The 27,445-nt window shown below is 42.7% G+C and overlaps 1 protein-coding gene and 1 long non-coding RNA gene across 3 annotated transcripts; one reads left to right on the forward strand and one right to left on the reverse strand.

Moving 5' to 3' along the window:
- The first annotated feature begins 6,858 nt into the window (after positions 1-6,858).
- Cnep1r2 (CTD nuclear envelope phosphatase 1 regulatory subunit 2) lies at positions 6,859-23,991 on the forward strand. Of its 2 annotated transcripts, XM_050194986.3 has the most exons (6): positions 6,863-7,147; positions 7,252-7,323; positions 7,442-7,515; positions 10,471-10,580; positions 11,024-11,078; positions 18,831-23,991. In XM_050194986.3, the coding sequence occupies exons 1-6, from the start codon at positions 7,120-7,122 to the stop codon at positions 18,870-18,872; spliced, it is 381 nt and encodes a 126-aa protein (XP_050050943.1). In that variant the 5' UTR covers positions 6,863-7,119; the 3' UTR covers positions 18,873-23,991. The 2 variants fall into 2 exon arrangements, with proteins under 2 accessions (XP_054918726.1, XP_050050943.1); XM_055062751.2 differs by lacking the exon at positions 18,831-23,991 and having other exon boundaries at positions 6,859-7,147; positions 11,024-11,512.
- Positions 22,284-27,413, reverse strand: LOC140218243 (uncharacterized). Its single transcript, XR_011894574.1, has 2 exons — positions 27,328-27,413; positions 22,284-25,409 (listed from the first exon to the last, which is right to left on the reverse strand). It is a non-coding gene; the product is annotated as an uncharacterized lncRNA (long non-coding RNA).
- Positions 27,414-27,445: the final 32 nt, after the last annotated feature.

Genomic DNA, 27,445 nt, shown 5'->3' on the forward strand with positions numbered 1-27,445 from the left:
CCTCCAGCAAGCGCTCAGTTACTTAAATATACCTCGCCGTCCTTATCATTTGAATTGGTGGCGCGTATCATCTATGACGCAGGAAGGCTGGCAGAGGGCACGATCGCTGCTCCGAAGGACCGATAGAGTATTACAAGCTACAGTGCCACCAACGTGCGTGCTTTCCAATCTTCTAAGCACGCGCCAAGGCTCAGAGGTGGGCGCTGGTGCTATTATGTTTCTCGTGCCTCAAAGTCGACAGAAATGCGCGCAGCCGATCATCGAGTCGAGACTCCACATACATAGAAAATGAAATCAGTTTTTTTTAGTATTCGTTCACGAAGCGGAAACGCGGTAACAGCGCTTCATTCAGACTCAAACGAGAGCAGAGTGAGCTTGCGTTTAGTAAGTTATTTTTTTAGGTTAGCGACTCATCACGAATAACATTTCATCGTGTGTTAGCTCATCCGTTCACTAAATGACGTAACGTACTCGTCGCGAACCGAGTTGCGCTAAGGTGCATGCATTGAGGACGGTTGCGCTCGCTCCGAAATAACATTTGCGAGATATGACTTAGTGAAGTAATGACCGCGCAAAGAATTGCCGAGCTACGGAGCGGCCGAAATTACGGCAAGTGAATGATGCAGTCGTTGATATTTAGACACCATTTGTTGCCTCATTACGCAATTAAACGCATCAGTCTAAGCGCCCTACAGCAAGTGCGTCTCAGAGACATAGTGGCCGTAAGAATTAATTGTTGAACAAACGACTAAACAAGCATGCGAACGACTAAATGAACGATCAAACGACTAAACGAACGAGCAAACGACGACTAACCCACCCAGTGAACTAGCGGGCGACCGCACGTTTTCTTTGCGAGTGCTCCACCGCCGTACCTTAACCTTCACACACTTTAAAGCTCACGCGAATAAGCACGTACGTCTCAAAGACCTATCATGCTGTCGTTCGGCGATGAACGCGCCCCGTAACTCGGTTTCGGGAGAGCACGTATGCTTTTCCTTCGTATCGCAAATCCACCCGGTGACCGCCAACGACGAACACGAACAAAAGAGGCAAACAAAGCTATTCCCTCTAAAGAAGGCTAGTAAGTAACCACAAAAGGCAGAGTTGCTTTCCTAAGAAGAGTTTTAACGCTCGCGCTCCAAATTTTGTCGAAAGGACAGGGGTGAATCTTAAAATCACGTTTCGCACGCAGCCTCGCGTGCCTGCGAATTCGAGTCTGTTGGTGTACAAAACGATTAAGCGCACCAAATACGACCACGTACTGCTTATATAAACAAAGTACACGTCGCGTAGGAATCGTGCTAAGGCGTGCAGACAAATTGCAACATGCTTGATCAGTAAACTGTGCAATAAGTTCTCCCTCCCAATTAGATGAATCTATGCCTTTCTTAACCCGTCGCGCTTACCGAACGGTATCGAGAAGAGCTTTTTGCCCTTGCTGAAACTATTTTGGCATACGAAGGCGCAGCTGGTCATGGTGATGGCAAATACCGTGAAGCGACGTCGCACTTGCTACAAAACTTAGTTCAAGGCGTTCGCAAACCAAAACAACACCGAAGAGCAACGGCGCCAACATGCGCTCCTCGCCAGTCGGTAGACGCTTCTCAAGCGAAAATGGCGGTAGAGCGCGACTGTAAACATACGAAGCCGTCGCGAGAGCCCACGTGATGTCATTAGGCCAATAGCATGGCCCATAGCGACGTGACGTCAACGTCGGCCACGGCGCGCGAGGCGCGGAGGCGGCATACAAGTGTGTCGCTGCTACTTTACAAAGTTTGAGTGGTTTTAGTTGAAAGCCCACGGTGATGGCGGCGCATGCAATTCCTCGCGAATTATGCTATGGATGAGTGCACGCAGCTCGTTTTCGTTGATTGCCCTGTGATCAGACGCGTCAGGCTACAAGCGGATCGAATGAAGTCCATCGAGGCGTTGGCACGTAGCGATGATCTCGGCTACAGTATGATGTCGACTACAGTTCTTCACGACAAGGGCATTAAACGCAACGGTCCCAATGCCTGTGAGTAAATGGCGCAAGCTGTCATTCTCCGCCATGGAGCTGTTGACACGGCGGCAAAGGACGAGGACGTCTTCTATATATGAAGTGTACGGCTCACCGGTGTGCTGAACAGGCTCGGCAAGCTTCTCTTTCGCGACCTCGAAGCGATGTTGCGTTCTCCAGGGTAGCGTACCCCACCGCTGCCGACCAGTTGTTGCGACGCCCGTTCTCGAAGCTCGACCGACGTTACTATTGGGTAGCGTGGCGTTGTCGGCGGGCTGCAGGCGCCCGGTAGACCATGGCGATCAGGCAGGGACGAGGCAATTTCTAGTGCGAAACTCGCACGGTTTATTCAATGGTTGGTGAAAGATAAGAAGAGAATGAATGAATTGAAAAAGTACATTGCGGGGCCCTTTCAATAGGCCCACTAAAATTGCAGGCGGGATCTTGTTCACGTTAACGTCACGTGACATGCACTGAGTCCCACGGTGCTTGGCGGCGGCACCCACTTTCCCAGGACGATGTTTTCCCAAGCTTGCCTCCGCTGGTGGCAACCCATGGGTCCTGGGGATCGCAGACAGCTGATCGCTTCTCTTTCGCGCGTCGTTGGTTCGCGGAAAGGGCGTCTGGTTGTGGGTGGGCGGCTGATCCGTTCTCCAAGTTGACGTCATCAAAAGCGTGCCTCCGCTGCCGGCAGCCCGCGGGTCCTGGGGATCGTAGGCAGCTGAACCCTTCTCTTTCGCGCGTCGTTGGTTCGCGGAAAGGGCGTCTGGTTGTGGTGGGCGGCTGATCCATTCTCCCAGTTGACGTCTTCACGAGGGTGCCTCCGCTGGCGGCAGCCCAGGGGTCCTGTCTGGATCGCGGAAAGCGTTCTCCCCTAGAGTTTGACAGTTCGCGGAAAGGGTTTTCACGCACACACACAAAGGGGCTGTGTACACTGCGGGGCGTCCGCCAGACCGGCATCCACCCGAGCCAACCATAGCAAATTAGGAATCCATTCTTCTTTCGCTTAGGCTTGTACACACACGAAGGGGCCTGTACGTACCGCGGTGCATCTGCCAGACCGGTACCCACTCGAGACAACCATAGCAAATTAGGAATTCACCCTCCGTTTCGATGAGGCATGGTGGTTGAGCATCCTTTTTGCCCGGGGTGTTACACGCCAACCGTAACAGCGGACAGCGCGGATGGCAAAAATCTGTCGCAGCTGCTGTTTAAAATTAATCCAGTCTACGAAGTGAAGTTCATGGTTGAGAAACCAAGTCTTCGCGACGTTGGTTAGATAGAAGGCTACATGAGTGAGCCTCGCGAAATCGTCCCAATAGTTAAATGCACTCACGCGGTCGTACTTTTCCTACCAGTCCTCAACATCGTCGCCGTGGAGACCAGCGAACATTTGAAGATCCTTATGAGGGCTAGTAATGGTCCAAGAAGGTATCGCCGCAGGAGCAGGCATAGTGGAAGCAGCCGTGTTGGGCTGCTGATCTTGCGACAATGCCGAGGGCAGCTGACAAAAGCGGTGGCCTGAACGGAGCTCCAGGGATGTACTCGAGGGGAAGCTCGATAGAGGAGAGGACTATGGGGCCAGAAAGTAACCTCCAGCACTTGAGAGACAACGGTTAGGCCGCAGGTCTTCCCTTTCACAGAGCAGGAATGGCTTGCTGTAGTTTGGGCCATGCGAAAATTCTGGCCATATATTTATGAACGCAGCTTTACCGTAGTTAATGACCATCACGCGCTATGCTGGTTATCATCACTGAAAAAATTGTGTGGTCGCCTTGGGCGCTGGGTTCTCCGGTTGCAAGAATTTGATTTTGACGTGCTCTAAAAGTCCGGCAAGAAACTCCAAGATGACGGATGGATGGATGGATGTTATGAGCGTCCCCTTTGGAACGGGGCGGTAGGTTGCGCCACCAAGCTCTTCCTGTTATACTGCCTAATGTCCTACCTAGGCTAAAATAGACGCTCTCTCTCGCTGCCCCCTGCCGATATCATCTACGAGCATATATCTCTGCATTACACTTCACGAGGTCATGAGAATACGTCTTCACTGACGTTGTCACCACTAGCGCCTATCAACACGCTGCCCTCCAACCACTGCACTGAGTTCGCCTCTTATCAATGTGCTGAACCATACTGCCACCGAATTATTCAACGTCTATGCGGAGCGTCTATGTGTCCCCCTAATGCCAGGCTTGGTCTCCAACTGAAGCAGTTCAAGCTCGAGAACCACGTGCTGCGCGGTTACATTTACCATTCTGATGGACACCGTTGGGTTCCAGTTCTTCCTCGTTCATTGCGCTCACAGGTCCTCGAAGCCTTCCACGACGACCCCTCTGCTGGCCACTTAGGTTTTCACAAAACCTACAACTGGATCAAGAGCCGTTTCTTTTGGTCTGGCCTTTCTACCTTTGTGGCTAACTACGTCGCTTCTTGCACACTTTGCCAACTGCGGAAGCGACCAACAACGCCTCCTGCTGGCCTGCTACAACCCATTCCATGTCTGGAGACACCCTTTGAAGTCATTGGAATAGACCTCTTCGGACCTCTTCCTATCACGCCGACAGGACATCGATGGATTGTGATTGATGTCGGCCACCTTACACGCTACGCAGAGACCGCTCCTCTACGCTCTGGCTCTGCGTCAGACGTCACCACCTTCTTTGTGGAAGCCATCTTGTTACGTCATGGAGCCCCTTACGTCCTGTTGAGTGACCGAGGCAAGACCTTTTTGTCGACAATTCTCGAAGAAATACTCAGAACATGTCGCGCAGTTCATAAGACGACGTCAGCTTATCACCCACAAACAAATCGTTTGACAGAGCGATTTCAACGCCCATCAGCTGATATCTATGTATATCGGACCAGATCCCAACTGGGATACAATTCTTCCATTTGCGACGTTTTCTCATAATATACCGTTGTTCAAAGAACTACTGGCTACTCCCCTTTCTACCTCGCTTACGGCCGTTCGCCGACATGCGTGTCGCCGCGGCATCAAAGAAAAATAAATCACATTTTTATTTTGTCTGTTTTTATAAAATACGGATTCATGGAAAAGGAGTCTCTCTACCCTGGAATGTTAATTATCGGCTGTGCAACCAACCTAAAACATAAACAACACTAGTTTTATTCTTTGCCGTGTCGCATTTCATTTTTGGGACATTTACAACGGTATAAAAAAAATCTGCAGATTACATCGCACGGTATCCACTTCATGCAGTTCAAAAATAATATGAATACTTGTAGAGGTACCTTACGCAAAGAGAAATGTGGCGCGGCCGAGGAGCGTTGCGCCCAAGCCGCTCGGTAAAGCGGCGCGCAACAAACGACCGTACGCTAGTCTTACCGACGAGCACAAGCTTCGCACATATACGATAATTCCCTTAAGGGATTTTCGGCCTTACTTTTATTCTTGTCTAGGCTCTTACGTATAGTACGTGTCTAGCATGCTCTTAATTTTTACCATAAAGTTTCCTACAAAAATTACTAGAGGGAACTCTGGCGCTAGTGTCTACGGGAGCTGCAATGGGAGCGCTTGTCCCAGCATGGGAATTATGGGAAGTACATGGATTTGCCTAAACTTCGTTCTTTTGGCTTCAAACGGCTTTGTGACTTTGTAAACTCGTCATTTTCAACAGTGTATTGCGTAGTAAGTAATTAAATAAACACCATTAAAATTGTCCTACGGCAGGATTCGAACACAGGGACTGTAGCACAGAAGCCTGATATTGAAACAATTAAGCCACGGACACATGTATCGACAAACGAATGAAACGCCCTTATGAATTTATCGCGGGCATGCCAGTGCCTTGAGACGCTTGGCGCGTTTCGATTTGGCCACCTGGGCAAGCTCAATCTTCGCAATTAATAGCAAATGTACGCGTTCCCGGCGTACAATTGCTTCGAAGAATATAGATTGCGCTGAAATTTACGACAATAAGATTTATATAGCGTAATATACAAAGCCACAAGAACGTCTGAATCCACAAACACGAAGATCAGACAAATCCATGTACTTTTCATCATTCCCACGGTCACGGTAGGACAACGACTGCAGCGCCAGAGTTCCCTCTAGTAATTTTTTTAGGAAACTCTATGATTTTTACTACTTCTTCTTTTGTTGTTTTTCTTTCTTTCTCTATTTTTTTCATGTAAATATGACATTCGCTCGACGTTTGTAACAATATTTCCATGTAATGAACGGGGGAGACGCGTCTGGGACAATGGGTACCGCATAGGATTGTTGTCCTGGAAGACCCTGGATCGAATTTTATCATAGGACGCTCTCTCTTTCTTTCTCTCTCTCGCTCTCTCTATTTCTTTTTTCTTCTTTTTAGCAGATCCAACGGAAGACGAGACAAAAACGTATACCTACCTACCACAATTAACATTACTGGCATGAGGCTAAGAATTCTTCCCATTAACAAATGTAGGAGCGCTTGTGAGCAGTAATTTCGTCTGCTAATGATCCACAGGCATTCCGTTTCTTTATAAATATATAAAATGACTTGCAACTTCGTAACACTCTTCCGAAACACTGCATGTGTGGCGGTTTTACATGCGAGCCAACCGCAAAAGCAGGATTCGTTCTCTGCACAAAAGTTTAGGCCTTAAATTTGCGTCTGGGCACGATCGTACACAAAATCTGTTGAGATTTGTACACCAAAACAACGACGTGTGCAACCAGGTGCCGGGAACAATTAGGTTGTTTTCCTTCCTCCATGCCGGGAACTACCCGAGAATACGTGTACGCGCGACCATAGAGTAGGAAACTCTATGCGCGCGACAACACCGAATCGAAACCGAAACAGAATTAACTATGAGCTTTAAAGGCCAAAGTGAGCCAAAGCAAGAACCGAGTGAGTCGTTTAGGAGCAGCCTCTGGAAAATGTAGGAGTTCTAGGGCTTCACTGTACGACTGTACCACTGTACCCCGCGTGAGCGCAGACAGTTGTACGCGTACTGAGCAAACTAAACATTCTATGGTCACTTCGGCGGCCTTGCTGGAGGACGTATAGTTTGAGGGCGTGGACATGTGTGTTCATTCTCCCGTAGCTCTGTTGTGAAGAGTCTGCCACTTTTGCTGAGGTCGTGCGCTGCTCGCTCAAACGCTCAAAATGTCACTTGAACAAACAGCTTGTGAGGGTGAGAGCACTTGTATTTCTTCGCTCATAAACACGTGCGCAACGCTCCCGTACGTCTGAGGATGTGATCTATTGTCATAGTGTTATTTCTTCGTTTCTACCCAGATCTCAAAGCCTTCGAACGGCGGCTAACGGAGGTGATCGGTTACCTGAACCCTCAGACGAAGCGTTGGAGAAGTAATTTCTTACCGCTTCACTTTGGCAACAGTTTGACATTCAAAACGCATTTATTTGTATCTGTCGTCCTGAATAATACTTGCTACTGTTCCAATTTTTACCACTTTCTCTCCTCCAGTTATTCTCTTCATAAGCTCGATCTGCACGGCGATAGGTGCTTGGCAATGGTTGATGGACCCGGTCACGTCACAGGTATTTATTCAGTTGACGCTTAATTTTGAGTGCGACATGTTTTGCGGACTGCGTATATCGGATTCGGTTTTCGCAGATTAATATGTTTAGTAAGGTAATATGATTACGTTCGGTTGATAACATTTGTGTACATTATCTGCATTCGCGGGACCTGCTGAGAGATGGATCCTCCTACACTAAAAACGAATATTCTTGACAGATAAGCGGTCACTTCACGTTGTACCTGTCGGTGTTCTGTATGTGCAGTGTGCTTAGCTGTGCATTGTTTCGGTTGATGTAGAGCCTACAGCGGCACTAACTAGCATCATAATGTCCCGCTCTCAAGTTCGTGCAGTCATGCTGTCACTCATTTTGCTTGTGGCGTTCATAAGATGACTCGCTGAGGTTTCCCGTTTTGTCTGGCTGACTGAACACCTGCACCCACACCCCTCGTTTATCCAGCACGTGTTTTATGTTACATTGTCAGTTTAAGAAGTAGTTTTGCTAAATCTGGCAGAACGCAATGGGACAAGCAAAATTGAGCGCCAACATTCTTAAGAAATTTTAGCCGCCTAGAGCCTGTGCTGCATATCTTCTACCACTAGGATAAGCCTAAGAGTTCACTTCTCAGTAGGGGGTTTCCATGTGATGTATCAGCGGCATTTGGAATTGAGCGGATATGTGTCGGCTAATGCCACCAAGACATGTGGTTTATAAGCTGACTAGATTGTCAGCTTGTGTATAATGGTGTTCCATGTGGTGTTCCATATGCTCTCCAAGAGATTAATAATCTCACACGAGCATCGACCAGCACTAAGATGATCTGCACGCATGCAACTACGCTCACTGCTTCACAGATGCACTGTTGTGAAATGGCACTGACCGATGTGCCGATCAATGCTCCTATGAGTTTATTAAAATGTTGGAGTGATGTTAGTAGCTGCAAAATCTGTTTAGTAAAGGGACATCTGGCTTCTTGAGCTGACGCAGTACCCGAAGAGAAAAATGAAGCCATGCAAACCATTTGTGCAGCTTGCTTGTATAAAGGCATACAGTGCTGCATAATGCAAAGTTCTAGTAATGTCAAGTTCTGGTGATGAGTGGCTAATGTAGTGTTCACAAGTTACTTGTCCTGTGGACAAGTATGTGAAAGCTGCTTCAGTCAGAACTATTTGCAATGTCATCACTGTGGCTGCATAAACGAGCTTTGGCCAAACCAAGACTGCGATTTTGTAGCAATGTTTTTTTTTTTTTTTTCGATGTTAATGCCTTTTCGGTGCTTTTCGTGTTGAGTGCTCAGAGCAACGCTCCAACCCGGGCGAAGCGTCAATAAAGGCATCACTACAAAATAGCAGCTCACACCACTTAACACTGTCATCCAGACTTGTACATTACAAATAACATGTCATTGATTACTTGTGATGAATTACATTGTTTGGTAGTTTTGGTCAGTTACGTTTTTTCACTCAATAATGCACATTGCAATTCAGTTACTTTTTTCAGTCACCGATTGTATGTAACCAGTTACTTTATTGACAGAAACTGCAAGAGGCACTACAGCTTTAAGCATGTGAATTTGCATGGAATTACAGTAGAGTACCACCAGTTGTACCACGCAGAAGCCTTGTGGATATGCCTGTTCAGACAGGCAAATCTGGCGCTCTTTGTTTATTTCCTCATCTTAAAGGCAGGCCACGCAGCCTGTATTGTCGGCACTGCATTTTCCATCTCGCAATGGTTTCGCATTTCTATACAGTACAAGCGTTATTAGAGCCAGAATGCTCATGTTCAAAGAGTTTAGATTTCGCTTTTTGTTCCCTTATTTCCCCATCCAGTGTTTTTACATTACAACATCAACTAACTTACTGTTCAGCGCACACATAGAGCAAACTTTTAATGTCGCTGCTGATTTCCCACAAGTAAGGAGAGAAGATAACCAACAAATACATTTAAAAGCAATTTTTATTTATGATAAACAATGTGTGAAAGGCTGCACAGGAAGCACTGAAAGGGCCAAGACGAGCTCATTCTGTTTGCTGTATTTGTGCAGTGTTAAGAAATGTAGGGAGGAACGTAAAAGTAGTTGATCATTCTTTAGTAATTGGTCAGTTACATTCATGTGGCAGTAATGGTGGCTGTAATCAAATACAGTTTTCAATGAAGTAATTGTAATTGGTTACTTTTTTCTGTAACATGTACAAGTCTGCTCTCATCACAACACATGTGAAACTTCACTGTTAACCTTTGTATTGAATCCACCAGCAATTTATTATCTATGCAGTTCAATGATATTCGAAACTATAGTGGCCGAGTAGCCGTGCTATTCTATTGGTGTGCACAATGTTATGGCTTTGATTCTTGCCCATGGTGACTGCATGCTGATAGGGGCAAAATATAAAAAGACTTGTTTACTTAGATTTAGGTGCATATTAAAGAGCCCCAGCTGGGCCAAGGTTGTTTATGTAGCTTTCGGTCTTGAAATCATGCCACTTGATATTAATAAATATAATCCATAAGAGCCCTTTTCTGAAACCATGCACTTTAGTCTGCTCAGATAAAATAATGAGCAGCCTAAAGTGCAGTGAAATGGAGGCGAATAGCAGGGCGGCCGCATGCCTTGGCACTGATGCAGTTGAAGTACTCGGTTTACACATGACACCACTTCCAATAATTTTTTATGTAGTCATGCTGGTTCATAATTTGGAACTATGACCACCAAGGTATTTCAGATGCTTGTTTTTTTTTTTTTTTTTTAATTACTTCCGTTTTATGTGTGGTATGCAACTGTTCTGGTTTACAGTTTGTGGTAAGCTAATTTCTGGACACTGCAAAAAATGAATTTGTCAACTTGTGCCCAATTATTCACATGCATGAGGTGGAAAACTAGGGCACAAAGTTCTACTCTTTAGTGCATGCCCCCTTTGCTTTAGATGCTGACGAGAAACTTCTGTTCTCATAGCTATTGTTCTTTTACAGGCCACATTTGTGCAGTCATTGATGAACCACATGTTCTTCACCATCAGCAGTATCATCTTGGTCATCCTGTTTCTAATGGGCATTCATAAAAGGGTGGTCACTCCATCCATGTATCCTTTTTTTGCTTTCCGAATTTCTACAGTTTCACGCACGTAAGTGGCCACAAAGATTTTGTGCTGGCATATTTCATTTGGCCAAGCCCAGATGGCACAATCATGCTCTGCTGATGGGCGAATGTTCTGTGAGAAAGTTTCAAGCATGGTTCTTACCAGTAGTTATGTACATAGTACTGATGATGCATTGGAAACCTAGAATTTCATGCAGTTGCAGTAAATTAGTGATTTATTATCTTGAAAGGGGTGTTCACACTACTGAAGGTGGTGATGTTTAGTGGAGATGGAGATGCCAACATCTTTGGATCATTACATATGTTTTATTATTTGCACCATGAGCAATTTTCAGTGTCCAAATGTGCTTCTTTCTTCTTCTTCTTCTTCTTTTTTTTTTTTTTTTAACACCTTCAACCCCCTTGACTCATATACAAAACTTCCAGCATTGTTTCAAGAGTGCGAAATGTTCTGTCTGACTTCAACATGTCCTGTGATGATGTAAGTACATGTGAACCATCTTGGCTGTCATTCTTGTCAGTCACTGTTGACTCTACTTTCAAATGAGCATTTGCATAATGCAGCTGTTCTGTCAGACCAACTTATGTGGGCCCTATTTTTATTTTCATCACCAAGAAGTGTTTGTGATGCCAGTCAGGGATCAGGGTTCTATTATGTTTGTTCTTGTGTGTGTGTGTTTTTGGTGGCGTGGTGAAAGGGATAGTTGTGCTTACATTGTAAGTATTTATGTTTGGCATCATTTGTTGATTGTATTCCCTGTTGTAGTATGTGATTTTACTTGTAGGCTGTTTTAATGTGCAGTAAGGAAAATGAAAAGCTGCTAAATAGTTCACTGCTGTTTCCTTTTATTCATTAAAGGGCTACTCTGGCAATATCTTGTTTTCGATGTTAAATAAATGGTATTTCAAATTGAATAGATCCTCCTGTCGCATGCAGAGTGGTTTGATAAGCTTAAAAGCTTCTTTGATATTTACGGAAATGTTTTCACTTCACTTCTCCTTCCGTACTTCTGTGTGGCTCAGTGCTCCTCGTTCAGTGCACGCTCTTGTCCCATTTTATTCACTAACTTCTTTCTCCACAGTCGGCTGCCTTTGATGCTGAGTTCTTCCCATCTCTGTAGCCAACTTCTCCACTGCTTGCCTCTTGTTTTGCGTGTCTATTGAGCCACACACTTAGTGGCGCATAACTGTTCTGGGAATTGTCCAAGAAAGTTCACCTACCCGGTGGCCCAAGTATGTTGTACAATTGGCAAAAGAGCAGCAGCCAGCACCCGCAGTGCAGGGGGAAAAGGCGAGGAAAGCTTCACTGCAAAAAGCACGATATTGAAACCGAAATTCAACTGGGTAGCTTGAAGAGCCTCTTCGTGCGATGACATCGGCACCTACCCTTCGTGATTGCAGTGAGCGTCAGCACAGTGTTCTCCTTGAAGTGCCTACTGTAGTTTGGTTTTGCAAGCCTGAAAGCTTCCTTCAAGCCCAAATATAAGAAGTTAAAGAAAAAGAAGCTGTTCACTATCATGTGCTATTACATTAAGATGTCTTAAGGTGTCATTAAGATGTATTGCTATTGTGCTTTACAGATACCTATGAGCCAATATTATGTCTACAGGTTGTATGTCGGGATTTGTTGTTTAATTACTCCAAACAAAGGTGCACTCACTGGTACTGCTTGACAGGCACCCACTCCTTGATCACTGTCATCTGCTCACAAATTGGGTGCTGACATCAGCAAACACAGGATGGCTAGTAAAATATTATACATTTATGGTGCAAGTTCGGCACATGATATGATAATCCTTCAAATTCATTTTCGGATAAACAAAACTTTGTCGTACTGTTGGTGCAAACGGTCAGAGTGTCAAAAAGAAATATTAGAAATTTTGTTTCGATTCCCTGACCCTAAAAAATTGCCGCAGTTGCCCTTTTCTTAATGGTTGAATTGTAACATGAATCTGTTTTCTCTTTTATGCAAACTGTTCTTAAATCTTATATTGAATTCTTGCAACTGAAGTGAAGAAATATATTACTCTTGGGCGATTCCATGAGAGATCAAACATGTATGTCCGCTTGATCATAAGTCAGTCCAGCTTTTGTTTTGTCTTGTTTTTATATATATATATATATATATATATATATATATATATATATATATATATATATATAATGTAATGTAGGAATATTCAGACTGCACAGAACTGAAACTATAATTACCAAGAAGCGTTCCCAGCAAACCAGAAAAATATGTGAATGTGGCGGTGCAAACGTCCTCCTATTGCTTACCACGATATTTTCAGATTTCATGGCCAAATTAAATGCAAGCTAAGAACATTGTGTCGAAAAACATTTCTGCTCATTTTAATACGCTTCACAGTAAATTAGTTTCATGCATCTTTTTAGGCTGTCCATAAACGAAAAAAAATATGTAAAAAAATTCCAAACATGAGCCTAATTAGAAAATTTTTTTAACTTTATGCGTCTTCGTGTGTTTTCTATTTCACACAGAAACTTGAAAGAAGTGTCAAACAGAGAACATTCTCTTTGCAACATTTATGCAAAATATTGTTTGTGATGCCAGTCAGGGATCAGGGTTCTCTTATGTTCATTCTTGTGTGTGTGTGTGTGTTTTTTGGGGCCATGGTGAAAATATTTGTGGTTACATTGTAAGTGTGTATGTTTGGCATCATTTGTTGATCATATTCCCTGTTCTAGCATTTGATTTTAATTGTAGACTGTTTTATTTTAATGTACAGTAAGGAAATTGAGAAGCTGCTAAATAGTTCTTACTGCTGTTTCCTTTTAATCTTTAAAGAGCCCCTCACCAGGCCCCATAGCAAATTTTGGTTATACGCTAGAAGTTGTTACGTGCCCTCTAAGGAGCGCTCAGTCGCAAGAATTTTTCAAGTTGGTTCATAAATAGCCGAGATAGAAATGTTTCAGTGCCACAAGCCCATGATTTCAGAAGGCGAGCGCCAATGCCAAGAGAGACACTCTCTCCACTTGGCCTGTCTAGCCCTTGCAATCGAAATTCCTTTCCTGCGTTCTCCCATACCGGACCTCAAGGATCATGTGACGCATACGTCACGGGCCCCACCTTCCTTTTTTTTTCTCCTCGCTTTTTTGCTGCGCGGCACACTTCCGCTGACGGTGTCGCACGTGAGCTGTTGTGTTTGTCTCATTTCACGCAACACACAATTGTGCGCGCTGTGCACGAGAACACCTGACTAGCGGTGCAAGTCAATGCTACACAGACACTAAGGCAGACACAAGCAGATCACAGAGCATGATCGCGTGCTGGAATGCAGTAGAAAATAGCATAGTTTCAGTGCCAGCGCGTGCAACTGCACGATGTGGGAACAAGCAGACGAAACGGAAGTACATCTATCTTGCTGCAGTGTGAAGTAAAACAAAAACACGCAGACAATCGGTTCGTGTGTTTTATTATTTCTCTAAACCTTAATTTGTCTATCGATGCAACAGATAAATATTCAAGCAACGTATTGCACAAATAACAGATGTTGCCTTGAATAGTTCTCGAAGTCACGAGTCACTAAGAGCGACGTCACAGCAAGGATAAATGTATGTAAGTGAACTAGCACGTATACGTCATCCCTCCATCTTGGAGCGTGGCGCCCACAAGGAGAAGGGCAAACGGCGTTCGGTTTGAAATTGTCAGCTCTTTCCACGGCACTTAGCAATGTAATACTTAACAGACACAATCGTTAGCACGCATTGTATGCACGGCACTCGTCAGCTCAAAATGGCCAGACTTAGCGAGGGGCCCTTTAAAGGGCAACTCTGGTGATATTTTTTTTCTTCCACGTTAGAATAAATGTTTTTTTCAAATTTAATAGATCCTCCTGTCGTATCTTGAGTGGTTTGATAAGCTTAAAAGCTTGGAAATTTAGGATGGAAGTCCGCTTATGTCGGGCAATATGTGGGTGTGATAATGTTTCCTCATTTACTTTATTCACAAAATATAATGGGCTAAAGTGGCCCATGTTGAGCGTGCTGGCTTGAGTACCTTTGGTGGTTGTCTATCGGTTTGCATTGTATGCAAATCTACTTCTAATTTCCTTGCTGCTTCAGAACTTCGTTCTGGCAGCTTGTTTTCAACAAAATTTTATTGTCGGATTTTATTTGTATCTAGCAGGTGCGGGGGTTGGGGTCTGCTGCCCTCTAAAGTGCTGATGTGTACTGAGCTTGCAGCCTACAACCTCTGTCGGCATCGCACTTATGCCTCTTGTATTCGCTTGTCAACAGCATGCAAGACATCAGCAGGTGTGCCAACATGCAGATGCTACTTTACTGCCTGCACCCCATCCGCCACATTCAGTGGATACTGAAACCTTCTTTGGCACCACCACGTACAACTCACACTGTGCCTCTTTAAAAACGTATCTGAATCATTTTCCGAGCCGTTTATTTAATTTACTGTTATCAGATGTTTTCTGCATTGCCCACAGATAATGTCTTCCTGTCTTCCCTCAACCTTCACCTCTGCGTTTCAACTGGCCGAAAAAGTGCAGTGCAACATGGCTGAGCCAAAGGCTGGTGAAGTTGCCTAATTAGTAATTTATGAGGTTTTGTCAGCACCTTACTTTGATGCACTTCCCACGTCGAGAACAGCAGAGATCACTGGCAGTGCCAGACGGACATTGTCCTTCGATAACGAGCGTGGCCCAGACGTTTTGACAGTGAAAAGCTTTAGACAACCTTGTTCATAAAACATGAAACCATAAGACATTCTGGAGGCTCAGTCCTGACAACGGTGTAGAAACAGCCACAGAAAGAGTGCGGCGCTGTTCAGTATAAACGTTTTGACTTGGTCTAGGTGTTCTCTATATGCGATTCATGCGGCTTATAGCTTGGTTCGAGTATTCTGTGCCAATTATAAGCGTCGCAAGAGGAAGGTTGCTAAGAAAAAAAATTTTCGTTGCATAAACATTTTGGATGTTGCCTCCCTGTGGAAGCTACTGCCATAGGCTGAGGATATTCGCTACACCGACGAGGTCTGCCACCAGTGCTTTGCACGCCTCAAGGAAATCCTGTATTCATCTAATGACACCCACGATGAAGCTGACGAGGCATTCCTTCAGGAAGAAGAAGCGATTGATGACTTGAACAGCTACGTCCAGCTTTCTTCTGATGTTTCACCATTGGAGGCACCATCTTCCATTCACAGATGTAGCAGACAATCTTACAGAAAGAGAAAATGAGCCGAGATTGAAAGCATCATGGTGACAAAGATACACCCAACTTTAAATGCTGCTTATGGAAGCGTCAGCATACCTGAACAGTCTGTGACAGAATGTCGTGCATGCACTGGCTGGTTAAATTGTTTGAAGCAAGCGTACGTGGTTTCTAGGTGCTATAGAGAGCACCTCCGTCTCTTAACTATTGTGCCACCAGAAATTGAAAACAAATGCATTCAAGAAGCAATCCCAGCTGTCGCAACGTACATGCTCAGAAAGGCCTGAAATTGGCGTGAGAAGCATGGAATGTGGTCAGATTTTGATCCTTACACGAGGTCAAGGTTAAGCCGTTCGGATAAAAAAGCTGTGCTCAACTACTTCAAGGCAATGACGAACTTGGGTGCTCTCGGCAGAGCCCGAACAAAAAGGCCATTGTGTCAGTCATCACGAATGGCCAGAGAGTGCGTCTCAAACCGGTTTATGACACGTTCTATCTGCGAGATGTTCTAGATGTTCAAAGCAGCTCACCCCAAAAGTGCCATTGCCCTGTCAGAGTTTTATAGCCTGCGTCCAAAATGGGTGCTGTTCGTACCACAACAAGATGTTTGCATTTGTGGTTATTGCGCTAATGCCAACCTTCGTGTTTCCGCACTTGAGAACGTAACCAGCTTGGAAATCTCATTGAAAGGCATGCAAGCATTGTGCCATTGCGACTCCCCAACCTCAGATTGTATGTTAGGTGAATGCGAGCGCTGCCCATGGAGTGCTGCCCTCGCTCTGGCCAGTCTGGGAATGCTAGACAAGCAGGAAGTCACATTTGCTGTTTGGGAAAACGGTGCATTGATCAAGAAGACGTCATTTCCAACCCTCTTTGTGAAAGAGCTTGGCAAATGGTTGACGAAATGGATTCTTCACGAATACATACGCCGCACTTAAGCCACAGCTATTCATGAGGCAAAGAAGTGCGAACAGCACGTAAGAATTGTTCTTCATTCTGATTTTGCGGGAAGCTGGACTGTCCTTCTTTCAAATGAAATACAATAGTACCATTGGCACAAGAAAGCTCCATTTTTCACCTGTGTCACCATGACAAGGAACACATAGCTTTGCTGTTGTGACGACATGCATCCTGAGGCAGCGTACGCATGCTATGCCCTAGCACTTGCCTATTGTCATGTAACATGCGGCAGTGAGGATGCAGCAAGCCATTTTAAAAATAGCTACCAAATGCATACACACCAAGTATTCATCTGCGAGGTGGATATTTTCCACTTCCGGGCATTGGAAGAATGCCTGTGATGGTGTGAGTGGACTGCTTAAGCACCAAGCTTCCATGCACAACCTCGAGTTTGGAAGCGCCGCTTTCATTCAGTCGGCACGTGATATGTTCTCCAAACTTAGCGGCGACCTCCTCAAGAAAGTGGCCCTGCTTCATGCAGCTGTTGCAGCCATCGAGTATCATCGTCAGCAGAAGTCAGTGGAGTGGAAGTCAGTGCCGTGTAAGCCTGGAATTCAGTCATGGCATGTGTGGATGTGTGCCCGTGATCAATCAAGCGGACATGCGCTGTCCGTTGCGAGAACTGCCGCTAGCCAGCTAACGGTGATTAAACCCTTTTAAATATTATTTGCTAAGGACATGCAATAAATTTGTTCAAGTACCACAAGTAGTGTTGAGTTTGTTCTCTCTTGCATCCCAGAAAACAAAGCAGAAGACACGTTCTCTGTTCTACAATAAAAAAACCTTCCTTCATTTGTGACAACCGTTGCCTTTTCTATTTTTTTTTTTTTAAGAAAGTAAATGTTAACAAACCGGAACAAGTCATTGCAGCACTAACGCCAGCATGCATAACATTTGGCCCGTTATATTTTGTGAATGAAGCAAATGAAACATTATCGCACCCATGTTTTGCCCAACATAAGCAGACTCCCAACCAAAATTTTTGCAAAATTGGAACTGGAGTTTTTATTATTAGTATTCCTTGAAAATGAGTTTTTTAACAAACTTGTTTATTCAGCTATTTTTTTATTCTTTCATGGTACGTTTTGCATAAATGTTGCAAAAAGAATGTTCTACGTTTGGTGCTTATTTTTTTCAAGTTTCTGCGTGAAATGGAAAGTGCGCCAAGTCGCATCAAAGTTGTAAACCTATTCTGATTTGGGCCATGTTTGGAATTTTCTTACTTTTCTTGTTTTTTTTGTGGACAGCATAGAAAGACACATGGAACTAATTCACTGTGAAGCATATTAAAATGAGCAGAGAAGTTTTCAACACAACATTTTTAGTTTACTTAATTCAGCCATGAAATCAGAAAATATTGTGGTAAGCAATAGGAGGACGCTCGCGCAGCCACCTTCAAATATCTTTCTGGCTTGCTTTCTGGCAATTATATTTTCAGTTCCGTGCAGTTTTAATATTCCTGTATGACATATAAAAAAATAGACAAAAAAAATATCAAGCGGACATGCATGTTTGATCTCTCGTGGAGTCTCCCTATTGCTGTGTAATGTGAAATTTTCCTGGAAATTTTAAATCGCTTTATATGGCCCTCCACAATTCCTTTGCTGTTTTGATGGCTGTGTTTTGTTGTAAGGTAAGAGTAAATATCTTCGACACTATTATTAAAGCTTGTTTTGCTTTCTCATGTAACTAAGAAGTATAAAAAGGTGATTGCATTTCAATGGGGGCAAATTGCAAAAACACCTGTGTGCTTAGATTTAGGTGCACGTTAAAGAACCCCAGGTCCAAATTTCCGGAGTCCCCCACTGCGGCATGCATCATAATCAGATCGTGGTTTCGGCATGTAAAACCCCATAATTGAATTTTTTTTAAAAAGGCGATTCGTGCACACTTTCATGCTGCATTCATTCTAAAATCTGAAATTCGAATAGTGGGGAACAGGAGGGCACTATTAATAATGTTATAATAACCACACTGGCAGGTTGTGGCTGCCTGTTATTTGTAACAATGTTGCCAGAAACTGTTGCAGGGTGTTATTGAAGGGCTATTTGCATTATATGACAATTGATATCTCTTTCCTTAGGGTGGGAGGCTGATTTTACGTCCAAGACCAACAACCTCATGATGAAGGAGTGATTCTGTCCTTAATGGGGCAGATCTCAAGGCCGTGGTCATACTTAGACCTTAAATGACTCTCTTCCTATTTCCATGAAATTTCTTCTCCATTTAATGTATCCACAGTTCTTTAACCTCACCTCAAAAGCATTCTTACAAACGCATACTCCAGTATGGGATACAGCAGCAATGTCGAATGGATGGACACTGCCAACTGTTGTGCTCATCTTTTGCAAGCAAGTTGTTGAGCCCTGACAGAACTTTGCAAAATGTCGTTCGTGAATTCAACTATAGTGCTGCACCTGCTGCAACTGGGTGTTTAATGTTGCTTACTGGGTGCTTCCCCTCCCACCCCTTTTCTACGCTTTCTTTTTTGCTAGTAGTATTTGTTAATGACACTCTTGTTGGCTTCTTTTTTTTCATAGTACTATATTGTGTGCCTCCACTGTCCTCTGCCTTTTATTGTCATTTTATTTTTGACTTGCTGTCAGATTTGTATGCTAAGGTCTTGTGCGTGTGAGAATATTTTGTTAAATTAAAACCTCCTTGTTCTCACCTAAATTTTTACTTATTGTACCATGGAAATGATTATTTCTGGGTGCTTTTAGCAGATTTGTTGACAAAGTTAGAAAAGTATATGACACTACGAAAATTGTTATAGATTAATAAAGTGCTATAGGCACTTTATCTTATGGTGTAAACAAGTACTGTTTCCAGAAGCTGTGTACAGGAATATTTATGAGCTAGTATTGGAACAGTAACCAACATCTGGTTTCTTTTGTAATATTGCACAACATATTCATTTTTATTCAAGGTTAGTAGAAAAATAGGCATCCTGTCTTGTCTCATAAACTAGATGTCAACATACAGTGCTTTGCAGGGGTCAGCTTCCCATATATACATCACTGTACTCTCTGACCCTTCCCGTGTGTTAGTATATTATGGGTAGAATTGCCACCCTGGGAAAGCAAAAATTTTCTTTTGATCTTGTTTTTTCCTCTCACGTTTTTATCATACATTGATTGCTGTAATGATAACGGTACATGCTTTACAGACTTGTGTTCTTGAGAACACGTTTTCTGGGCAAATTCTTTATCTAGACTACAGTTTCCAGGCAAGTATACATCCACAGTGAAATCTTCATTTACTATTTTCTGTTTTCTTATTTACAACCAGCTTGAGTAATTCCAAGTCTTTGATGTACTTTTTATTACTCAGAAACGGGAAACTAGAATGGTGAAAGTGTTCACGCATAGGCATTATGGGTGTCATCACTTGATATTGATTGGAACTTATCAATTCTTCCGGAAGATATATCGTTAGCAAAAAGGCAAACAAGTAGATCTCCAGCAGAACAGAGTTACCCTTTCTGAAAATTAACATTTCTCTCAAATTGGTGACCCGGGTGATATGCTTGCAAAGTGCTGCCTTAGTAGGCCACTGCAAGGCAAGCTGCTACCTTTGGCTGCATGCACACAGATCTGTCAGCAATATGCCCTCAATTATCTAACTTTTGGCCTCGTTCAAGCATCTTTGCAAATTTGCTTAGAAAAGTAAGGGTATTCTGGCTTGTGGCAGTTTTCTTTCTCTTTTTTTTTTTGACATTTCACATTGATGGATTCTTTGGTGCACATTTATTTGCAATCTCTCTCTCTCTCTCTCTCTCTCTCTCTCTCTCTCTCTCTCTCTCTCTCTCTCTCTCTCTGTCTGTCTGTCTGTCTGTCTGTCTGTCTGTCTACCTATCTATCTATCTATCTATCTCTCTTTCCCCTTGAGACATTCTCAATTTAAATTGAATTATGGAAAGTTTGTGACTCTTTAAGTGATATAAATTAAATTAAACATATACAGTTCGCAATTCTTGTCAATGTTTTCTACCTTATAATTTGTGTGCCTTTACAAAAATAAGCGTATACAATATAAGCGATATTGATGTCTGACTGACTAGGTGTCTGATAGAGGGATTTTTAATAGATATTGTGGGTGCACATGTTTTGAAATATATTTTGCAGAGAGAACCCCCTTTTGTAGAGATGGAGGGGATTCTGAAGTAGTGTTGTCAATTGAAGCTTGTAAACATGTAGAGACTTTTCTGTAGCATAGTTCTAGATAACGAAGCAGTGAAGCAAGTGTGTCGCTACAGAATTAAAAAAAAAATGTTTTTAGGCTTTTTATTTACTGGAAACTTCACTGATGGATTGCACTGACTGATGGCTCATGAATTCTATGTCTGTTGTAGAATTAAAACCATTTTGACTTGCACTACTATCATTATCAATGTGGCATTATGGTTGCGTGAACACTGTAGCTGCGTTTAGTGCCATTTTCCAATCAATAAGTTCAGCAGCCTTGTAAGTGCTCACATGCTGGAGTAGCTCATAGGCGTAAAGCGTTTTAGTAAATTGTTTAAAGTCATGGTGAGTCATTCTGCTACTCAGAAGCAGTTCCACAGCCATCTTATCTGCATGTGACATTGCTTAATCTTCTGACTGCCAGCATTTCTTGCTTTTTTTTATTGTGCTTTAAACAGGACACAGTCAGTGCTGTTCCTTTGCACTTGCCATGCAGTAATCATGTTAGTTCGAGCAGTCTTGCCGCCTCATACAGTTCACCTGTTTGTGGCCATATATAATGTAGTTGATTATTGTTTTGCTTGTATGAATATTATCATCTTTCTAGTACAATTAATATCAAATGCTTTGCTTGGCAATCGACTCGTGAAGCACTTTGAAAGTGTACTTTGCCCAACGCAGAGTGATGTTTCTTGTGAGGTGTGTCTTTGCTACTTGATATCATGATCATTGGCACAGCAGTATTAGAGTGTTTCTTGTACCAGACGCTATGCACCACAAAGATTATTCAAGTATGTGCGCCCAGCGTTATGTGACTGCAAAACTTTGGTTAGAACATCAAGCATGAGGCGCCTTTGTCAAGCTTTATCTTCAAATGTGCACAGTCAAAGGCCTTTGTTTCTGTCTCGTTTAATTTACATATACTTGTGTCTGAACACAGTGGCAGAATGTGCTAAGTCTTGTTGTTTTGCAGAAGTGTGAATAAAGCATCAGAACAACAACAAAGAAAAGGCCAGCTGTTCGTGAAAGTACTTTTTCAAGCTGATAATTTTTTCTTTTTTGTACTACAGTAAACAACATTTACTTCTTAACTTGATACTTTGCAGTTCCCAATCGTAGCATGAAAATACTTTGAGGGTACTAAATTTCATGAGAGCATTAGGCGTGTGATTGTTTGTAAATGGAGAAGAGGAAGCAGTCTGTGAGCAAATGTTTGGAGCGAACTAGAGTGGGGAATGTCACAAAGCGCTGGTTGTGAGCCAAGAATGGCATGCAGCTAGGAGCAAAGGGGTGTGGATGCAACAATGCAAGCTCATTGTGCCTTTCAAAATAGCCACCAATGAATTTGACCAGTACTTGGAGGAAAGTGATGCAAATTATTTGAATACAATATATATACAGCACTAAGGCTGTCACCAGTTCTATGCGGTTTTTGCATTTGCTGCGTACTTCACTCTATGCATACCTTTTTCTTTCCAGTACGTTCTTTGTCCTAACATGTATAGTTTGGGACCCATATAGCTGACCAGTTAGGGTGTTTTCAGGTATTCACTCAATATTATTTATGATGGCATTAGTTCACTGGCCACTCTTTCATTCGTTCGTTACAAGTGCATCGTTTGCCCACTGCTAAAATGAGCCAGAAAGAAAAGGGGCATAACATGTTATGCTGTTTAGAGAAATAACCAACATTTCTTTAGGATACCAGTGTGGTGGCTTAGTGGCTGTGACATCCTGCGGCTGGTTGCACATCTGGTTGTAGTTCCAGACATTGCAGCAGCGTTTTGATGGGGCAGAATGCAAGCACTTTAAAGAGACCCAAGTTGTTAAAATTAATCCAGAGCCCTCAACTACGGTGTCTCTCGTAGCTCTTGTGCTGCTTTGGGATCTTAAATTTCATCAATCACTCAACTTCTGCAGGATACAATACCTTTTCTTATATACATGCGAGGCCACTAACCCTTTTGATGGTTGAACAAATAAGATTCACATGACTGCGTGACAAAATCGATACGAACAAGAATACAGTGAAATTTCAAACATGTGCAAACAAATATTCTTATTGAACATGAAATGAAAACATAAACAAAGACGGGTTGATGTGTTAGGCAAGTTTGTTTTGAGAGCAGACAAGTGAAAATGCAGTTGCCGTATATAGAAATGGAATAATGTATGATGGCGTGATGTTGTGCGGCAAAGTTTTCTGAAGTTCTGCAGCAACGTACGAAAGGAAAATAATTTGTGGTTATGATGTGCAGGATGTGGAGCACTATAGATGTAGATCACAATGAATGTTCTAGTTTTTAATATGCTTGCATGATTAGGCATTGTGCAAATGCTTGCAAACCAGTATTTAAAAAGACACTAAAAAACACTAAATCAGTTTAGACTGATAAAGTATTATCTAAAAGCTCTATATTTATTAATTTCACGGTAATAGGCGAGTTATGAGAAGAGAAAAACAAAAGTTTTTTTTAATTTCACGCTCTAACCTCAGTACCGGTGCATCAATCAATGTGACGTCACGAATTTCAAAAGTATCTTCTGTTGCCTGGGCTGTCATGGGCTTGGTAAAAGTTATCAAAATTTGAAGTTCAGTAATTGGCTTCTTTATAAATGAAAAAACTAAGTAGGGCTGAACAGATGTCGTCAATATTCATGATGTGACGGTGAGCTGGTGCCGGAACTTCAAGGCAGCATTGCTCCCAGTATTTCATTTTTTACCAAGCCTCTAATGGTAAGCATGGCTCTTTTTTTGATATTGCGTTATGTAACACTGTGATTATTGTAATTATGTCCCTTTGAGCATGACGCTTTATTTTCCTGGCGTTTCGAATGTTTAGTGGTCCATAAATGAACTTTACTGACTCATTTTTACAAGTGAAAAGAATACTGTATGGTGCTGTATTTTGTGTCACTGACTGGGTTTCGATGTTTGGGAGGTTAAGTCAGAAACTGTGATTGCATATGTGATGTGAAATATTGTGCCTAATTGCATCAAGAATAAAATTAATTGTGCATCATTGAAAATAAAAGGTAAACTTTCATCGGAATAAATGTTTACCAAAAGTGTTGTTTCTTTAGAAATGAAACTGCTATTTATAGCAGAAGCGTACTCATTTGGGCTGGTTGGTTCATGACTTGAACAGAAACGGCGCAAACTAACAGAACGTTGGAAAGGGTCCTGGACAGCGCTGTTGTCTGTCCCTTTCTTGCGTCCTGTTAGATTGCGCTGTATCCACTCAAGTCATGCTATTTATACACCATTTAAACAAATAAGTTGTATAGGATAAGCAAAAAAAATAAAAGGCTTGGAACTCAATGCTTCATTTTCAAGAATGAAAACTGCTCAACAGCTCTAAGCTCTTAGCACAATACCCTTCCAAGTTTTTAGCCTAGAGTAAGATGACACATTTACAACCCTTTTATGGACGTGACAAGAGCACAATTTGCATAATGTTTAAAGCATCACAGGTGTGTTCTTCATCAGTTCACAAAAAAATCGCATCTGAGCGAAAAAACATCTTGCATTGAGAAGTAGGACTCCACCTAGACCGTATAAATTAAGTAAAGTGCATGCATCCTTGCAGCTCACTTTTACCTCTTTGCAGCAGACTAAAAGATCCGAAGCATCCTCGATTCACTATTGCACTGTACAAGCAGCACGTACATATTTTGCATGTTTATGCCGAGTTTGCTGGGCACCCTTAGTACCAGCATTATCTTTAAGGGCTTCCTAGCGTCACAATGTCAGAAAACGTGCTTCTATAGAATGCCTCAAGGGCTGCGGATTTATCAATGAACTTTGTGTGATGTGTGGCTGGGTAATAAAAAATTATGCAGATCCAATGCATATGTTGGAATCTATGTGAAGCAAAGCTTTAGTGAAGCGGTTAATTAAATGCTATACAACTAACAGCAATGTGTACAATTAAGTTTATTTTCATCCTATTCAACCTGTAACCTCATGCAATGTTTCTCTTTATATACTGCAAGGATCACAACTATCATTTCGTGCAATTTTTATGTTTATACACTACATGATTTACAAGCTATGCCAAAATGCAAACACCAAATCAGGCAGATTCATAGTGCGAAAAATTTGCAGCAATGTTGCAAGAATGACGGCAATGTATGATGCTTTTAGAGGAAAGAATGGTGGTGACATTTATATACACAAAGAAGTATGGCACATTTAAAATACTTTAATAAATTATTCTATACGTCTTGTGTCTCAGTGGCACACACCAAATGGCTAAATCAAACAAAATCAAGTAATGCAAAAGTCGAATAAAAATTCAGCAGAGATACTTAAGACTGCTTACACAGCATGTTTACAGGAGTTATTCAGAGGCCCGGAGTCGGAAGAATTCGGAACAAAAGTTGATGGAGAATACCTTAGCAACTTGCGATTCGCTGATGATATTGCCTTGCTTAGTAACTCAGGAGACCAACTGCAATGCATGCTCACTGACCTGGAGAGGCAAAGCAGAAGGGTGGGTCTGAAAATTAATCTGCAGAAAACTAAAGTAATGTTTAACAGTCTCGGAAGAGAACAGCAGTTTACGATAGGTAGCGAAGCACTGGAAGTGGTAAGGGAATACATCTACTTAATGCAGGTAGTGACCACGGATCCGGATCATGAGACTGAAATAACCAGAAGAATAAGAATCGGCTGGGGTGCGTTTGGCAGGCATTCGCAAACCATGAACAGCAGGTTGCCACTATCCCTCAAAAGGAAAGTGTATAACAGCTGTGTGTTACCAGTACTCACATATAGGGCAGAAACCTGGAGGCTTACGAAAAGGATTCTGCTGAAATTGAGGACGACGCAACGAGCTATGGAAAGAAGAATGATGGGTGTAACGTTAAGGGATAAGAAAAGAGCAGATTGGGTGAGGCAACAAACGCGGGTAAACGACATCTTAGTTGAAATCAAGAAAAAGAAATGGGCATGGGCCGGACATGTAATGAGGAGGGAAGATAACCGATGGTTACTAAGGGTTACGGACTGGATTCCAAGGGAAGGGAAGCGTAGCAGGGGGCGGCAGGAAGTTAGGTGGGCGGATGACATTAAGACATTTGCAGGGACAACATGGCCACAATTAGTACATGACCGGGGTAGTTGGAGAAGTATGGGAGAGGCCTTTGCCCTGCAGTGGGCGTAACTAGGCTGATGATGATGATGATGACGTGTGGGAATGCGAAAGCATTATACTGTTTGTAGACCTGGGAATGCCATTAACGCACTCATATTATACACTCCATGACGTAGCTCCACCTCCTCCCCATTGGCTGTGCCATCATGTACCCAATGACGCACGCACTAGGCACACCTTTAGTCGTACAGAACCGTGGCGCCGCCTTTGCGTCAAGGAAGTGTGCTCGTCTCGCACCCCGGAGGCCTTGGTTCAATTCCTACGCAGACTGAAATTTACCAAATTTTGTTTTCAAAGCCATTAATTTACTTTGTTTACAGGAACCTCCCTGAGAAATTTGATGTCAATGCGAGCATGTTTTTACTGTTTGCGATGTCTGCCATTTTTGGTACCATCTTACAGTCACACCGACTACAGCAGATTTTCACTCAATGGGGCATATAATGCTTTTGCATTAATAATATTCTACTCCAACAAGAGGTCTGTGTGCCTATGAAATACCTATAGGCCAACAATACATGTCCAGGTTTTATGTAAAAATTTAATTGTGCAGAATAAAGACACACTCACTGGCACCACTACGTGAGTCAGCATACAGGACTAATACAAAGCCTTTTGCTGGAGCTTCCATTCAGTGCACTTATAACTTCATCACAAGCTGAATTCCAGCTGTCTAGGACTGTGGTTACAAAGAGTTGTGAAAACAATCGAGCAGCCAACCAGAATAACGGCATTTACAGAAACACTCATTATCTTATGTTTCGCAAATGTACCAAACATGGAAATAAAATTTGAACAATCTAAAACTTGTTCATGAGTTCTCAGTTGGGATATCAGCGATCACCTCTCTCTGTTTTACCATCATAGAGCTTGCAAACCACTCTCTTAGTGCTATCTTTAGTAAGCAATTTATTGATGTCTGTAGCATAAACATATTTCAATCAATAATTACAAGCTCTAACTGGAACAATGGTTATGCAGTGCCAGATCCTTCAACATGTTGCTATACTTTTGCATGTATAATAGAGAATTGCTATGACAGCACCTTCCCTAGAATATTGTAAAGCACAAGAACGTGAGGAAAGAATAGATAACCCAGAAACTGTATCATTGTATCAAGAAAGAGAAGTGCTACCTGGTTTGTTTCTTAAGGCATGATCCTACAATTTTGCAGAAACATAAATGCTTCAGAAACAGACTAAACTCTGACCTAAAAAAAACGAAAGAATTTTACCTGTATAGATATTTGAAGCATCTGCACAAAATGATCACATAACCTGGAAAATGTTGAATGGACTCGCAAGTTCTTCCAAGTGTTCTGTGCCTGCAAAGCCAGTAGTAGATGGTGCACA

This window comes from Dermacentor andersoni, chromosome 1 (genome assembly GCF_023375885.2).
Source record: "Dermacentor andersoni chromosome 1, qqDerAnde1_hic_scaffold, whole genome shotgun sequence".
NCBI lineage: Eukaryota > Metazoa > Arthropoda > Arachnida > Ixodida > Ixodidae > Dermacentor > Dermacentor andersoni.